The sequence below is a fragment of the Vespa mandarinia genome, chromosome 18, assembly GCF_050613455.1.
Source record: "Vespa mandarinia isolate Hongniang chromosome 18, ASM5061345v1, whole genome shotgun sequence".
In the NCBI taxonomy this organism is placed as follows: Eukaryota; Metazoa; Arthropoda; class Insecta; order Hymenoptera; family Vespidae; genus Vespa; species Vespa mandarinia.
In genome coordinates this window covers 324,398-329,536 of record NC_140827.1, presented here as the reverse complement: position 1 = coordinate 329,536, position 5,139 = coordinate 324,398, and the positions used below count along the sequence as shown (strand labels likewise).

Below are 5,139 nucleotides of genomic sequence, written 5' to 3'. Positions count from 1 at the left end.
TAAGAGATAGACCTGCGTCTATATAAATTCTCCTTCTTATTATCTTATTATCTTATTATCTTATAAATTATTGCTGCATTGTCTTTGCCGATATCATTAAAGAACTGGATCTGAAATTACAACGATGGTTAAATCAAACAATTAGATTCATATTCAACATTGAATGATACGAACATTTTACCCAATTTTTTCGAAAATTAAAATGGTTCAAATTAGAAGATAGAAGAAAGTACTTTTTGAATAACCTAATGGTGCAGTCTTGACAACACAGATCCTTCTACCTATTTGAAAACATCCTATGTAGATCAGATTCAAACATAACTGGTAAGACAACCATGGACCAAGTTGAACACTTCAGCCACTCAACATGTAGAACATGAATGTACAACAAATCATATACTTAAATGGCACGCATAGAACTCATCACCGGATAATATATAATCATCTGAATTTATAAACCAGGTAAATGATGATAATTCAGAAATAAGATTAGTGTTGCATGAGGCGTCAGGTAGTGGTTCCAATATCTCTCTCCGCCCCAATCAAAGAGACGACGATTCGTACACTAGCTCAGACGATTTGTTTGATTCTGCCTCGTGTCCATACATTATATCGCCTCATTCAGAGGAAACATATAGGGATTCGTGGAATATGTTAGAATCACGCGATCAAATTTCGATCAAAAAAGACAATTTAGCGATCTTCATCAACTATACGCTGAATTCTTTATGATGAAGGAACTAAACAATTGGTCAAACTCGGAAAGCTTCTTCAATACAAAGATCTAACGTTAGGACCTGCAAGCGTAACAAATTTCGGAAAGAACTAATTAATATCTCTATCCATTAAGGAAAGTACAATGTAATGTTAGACGATGAAATACTAGATTGCGCACTCGAATCGCTATTGTCGGCAACACGAGAGCTGGATCTTTGTACGGTATACATTTCAAAAACAGTCAAAGTTAGTAATGTACCATGGTAATATATCGAAAAAAGGTTGGGAGAGATATTTAATGGAGAATTTTGTATGATTTGCATTTGTAAAAATTTGACAAAAACACCTGAGAAACATGAGAAAGAGGATTTAGTACGAGAATATCACGCATCAGGAGTAACAAAATAAAGGGGTAACAAAAACTTACAACAGAATAAGACAACATTATTATTGGAATAACATGAAAATAACAAATATAACTTTTTATTCAAAATTGTTTAGAATGCCAACTAGCAAAATTGGTTAGAATAAATAACAAACGTCCGATGATACTAACAGACACACCAGGTGCTGCATTCGATAAAGTAACAATGGATATTGTCGGTCCTCTCCCGTAAACTCCAAAGGGAAATAAATTTATCCTGACAATCCAAGATCAGCTTACAGTTATCCATCACAGTACCCCTCTGTAACACCACGTCCATCGACATAGCGAATATAATGGTCAATGATTTAATTTGTAAATTCGGAGCACCGCGCGCTATTTTTACAGGTAAAAGTACAAATTTTCGAAGTGCTATAAAAGTTTTATAAAAGCAATAGCGCGAAAATTCAAAATAAAAGAGTATAAGAATACAGCATTTTATTCGCAATTTAATAGGTCGATTGAAAAGTCTCACTATGTACTGATGGAATATTTAAAAACGTTCGTCAAGAAGGAAAAGGATTGGGACGAATGGTTAGGTTTTGCAAAGTTCTCATTTAACACCAGTACTCATGAGGAAACTCGCTTCTCACCTAATGAACTAGTTTTCGGAAAGATAGCCAGAATACCAGCGTCAGACCCGCCATTAGATGAGAATTTGGAATAGACTTATATTCAATACTACACTAAATTAATAAACAAAATTAATCATACACAAGAGGTAGCACGACATAATTGTTGCTATCCTAACTTGTGAAGGCCAAGGAACGATCAAAGATAAATCCTCAAGTATTAAAGAACGAAGACGAAGCATTTCTTTTAAAGGAATCCACCTTAAAATTTGGAAATCAAAATATTGACCCACGCAAAATTCTATAAATGCTACCCTACAACAATATTAAATTACAAGTTAATGGAAAAACAAAGATATTTAATTGTAATAAATTAAAGAAATCGAAACTAAGTCAAACAAATATTAGAATTTAAAGTGTTTCAGAGACGTGGGAAAAATATTAGCAGTAACGATAACGATGCTACTTATGGTCAAAATTTGTGCAGCCTTCCTGTGATGCGACTGCGGCGGAGCGATCACCAGTATTACAACATTATCATTGTTGGACACAGGGGATTTTGACGCCCCTACCGAAATGCTGAATTCTACGTAGGTTTATCTACAACTACTCCGGCTAACAAACGCACGCATATGCGGATTTTATATGATTTCGAGTATGCACATTGCAGACTTTGCAACAACATCGAAATATGGAGGAAAGCAGTGTGCAGAAGCCCGTGTGCGTTATAGATTACAATAAGACAATGGGCATAGTAGACAAGGTGGATAGTATGATAAGTACTGTCAATTCAACGCGAAAATCATTAAAATGGTATCGCAAATTTTTCTTCCACCTTATCGATGTTTGTGTATGGAACGTATATTGTCTATATAAATACAAATGCGGAGAATACATACCTATGGCAAAATTTCAGTTAGAATTAATAAAGCAGATAATCTCAAAATACTATTATAATGTAATTCTTTGTCAAAGCATAGTCGCTGATAATCCAGCGAGATTAACAGAGAGGCATTTCCCCTCACTGTATATATTAAAAGGTAAAAACAGAAGTCGAAGGGTGTAGTGTGTTAATATATTATTGTGTAAATATATATCTAAAATTCGTTTATCCATCATAATCTTGCATATTATATATCACTGCTCGTTCAACAAAAATTAATTTCGATTAGTATGGTATCCATGTATGTAAATTTAATATGACCGCAAAGAGTTAATGATCTAATTTAGACGACTAAATAATAGCATAAAACGTCAATAACAGCACAATTTTTGGTAATAACGCAATCAGTAACTATGATATGAAAACGAAAATAAGACTATAAGAATAAGTAGCATAACAAGTAGCCATATCTGTACGAAAAGTTCGCTCAATATAAATCTTTTTGGGAAACCAGTCCACTTCCATTTAGTTGAATTGATTTTTCCCATAGAGCAGGACGGAATTCTGAAGTGAATTCCTAAAATGAGTCGGTGCAAATGTGAATTACGCCAAAAGACGAATTCTCGAGTCAGGAAATATTGTTCATAGGGAACTAATTCATATCGCCGCTAGGAACAGTATTTTATTTCGGTGCCACGTAGAGAATAAAGAAGTTAGGAAAGAATATATTCCCAGATTGTAATCATTGTCAGAAATATATACTAGAGACTCGCTAATTAAAAATGAGCAGAGATGAGCATATTTTACGACTACCTACGAAGATCATGAGATTGTCATGCCAACGCTGATATTACTAGAATATACAATGTAAGAAAACCAATTATTAATTACAATGTATCAAAATTCAGATGCTAAAATATTGCAGCTAGCTTCAAGATCATTTCGATAATAATCACTGGAATAATCAATGTAAGTCTCAGAAGAATGGAATTAATAAAAGTGATAGGGCAGGTTAGGTAGAATCATTACTGTGTTTGGAACATTTAAACGCGGAGGAAAGGAAAAAATGTGTTGAAGCTTTTGGCAGCCAGCTCAGACTGCTCTCATCTAGCAGGAGAATGTTTAACACTAGGTATACGGGACCCGTCAATTTGACGGATTTCAAACTCTGAAATGAAATAGCCAAGAAACCATAACATTCATTTAACCATTTCGCATCGTAAATTAATCATTTCATCCAAAGAATTTATACACACAATTATTTTTTTCTTAAGTCTTATAGATTTTGAAATTTGTATGTATTATATCTATCTCTACGAAACCCGTCAAATTAATTGGCTAGCTGATAAAAGAGAAAAGCCGATTGTATAGTCTGAGTTTTAGTCTTTGTCGTCATCTTTGTTTTTTTGTCTGAAATTGCTTATCTTATCGCTGCAGAAACCTTTAAAACAAGAAGCAATGTTCAGTATAATTGTTGCAATGACCGAGTAAGAATGTTTTTCAAAGACAGTGTGTACAATTTTCATTTATTGTAGACAGTCTTCGTTTATTGTATTTACAATAGGGTAATTGAATTTGGGCACAGTATTTTTTTATTTTGACCAATCACCCTTCTTTTCTATCAGGAGTAAATCCAGGAGATATAATAAAATATTAAACAGAATTGTTAATATCAATGAAGATTATTCTGAGGATTCTTCCGAAGAAGATCAGTATGCATTAGACCAAAGCGAAGATGAGAGTGAAAGTTTTAAATATATTGAAAATGGAGAGATAGAAGTATCTTGGAATAGTGAAGAGGAAAACTTCTTGAAAGTGTGTCGTAACAAGAAGAGGATGCGTATTCTTTCTAGTTTTGACTTGGAGGATGAGAGGATGAGTATCCCAAGCACATCCCAAAATGTAATGAGTGAAATTGAAATTGCAGCTAATGGGACACAGTGGATAAAATTGAAGGTAGGCGGATCTGGAGGTAGGACGCTCGTTCGTATGATATTTAAGGATATCACAGGGCCTATTGGCTACGCCAAGAAAAATATTATGTTGGGTTGTGTAACTAGTGCTTTTGAATCAATAATTGACAGACACATAATGGAACACATAAAAGATTGCACTGAAACGGAGGCACATCGAGTTTTGAAAAAAGACTGGACGATCACAGTTGCTGAGTTACGTAGTTTTTTAGAAATTCTATATGACCGGGGCGCATATGAAGCGAGATCATTGAAAGCTTTTTATTTATGGTTGAAAAAATAGGGACCAGCTTTCTTTGCAAACATAATAAGCAGAGATAAATTCACAGAAATTCTGAGATTCATACACTTTGACAAAAAGAAAAATCAACAATCCGAAAGATTACAAATAGATAAATTTGCACTGATATCCGAAATATGGAACAGATATATAAGCAATAGCTAGGCTTGTTTAAGCCATATGAAAACATATCGATAGATGAACAATTATTTCCAACGAAAGTCTGAAGCAAGTTTACGCTATGTATGCCAAATAAACCTCATAAATTTGGCATTAAGTTTTGGTTAGCA

At 33.9% G+C, this 5,139-nt stretch overlaps 1 protein-coding gene across 1 annotated transcript; it reads left to right on the top strand.

Moving 5' to 3' along the window:
• The first annotated feature begins 2,020 nt into the window (after window positions 1-2,020).
• LOC146872412 (uncharacterized) lies at window positions 2,021-4,781 on the top strand. Its single transcript, XM_085662581.1, is given in 6 exon segments — window positions 2,021-2,050; window positions 2,139-2,255; window positions 2,384-2,572; window positions 4,034-4,083; window positions 4,222-4,744; window positions 4,746-4,781. Coding segments are annotated over 6 exon segments (945 nt in total).
• Window positions 4,782-5,139: the final 358 nt, after the last annotated feature.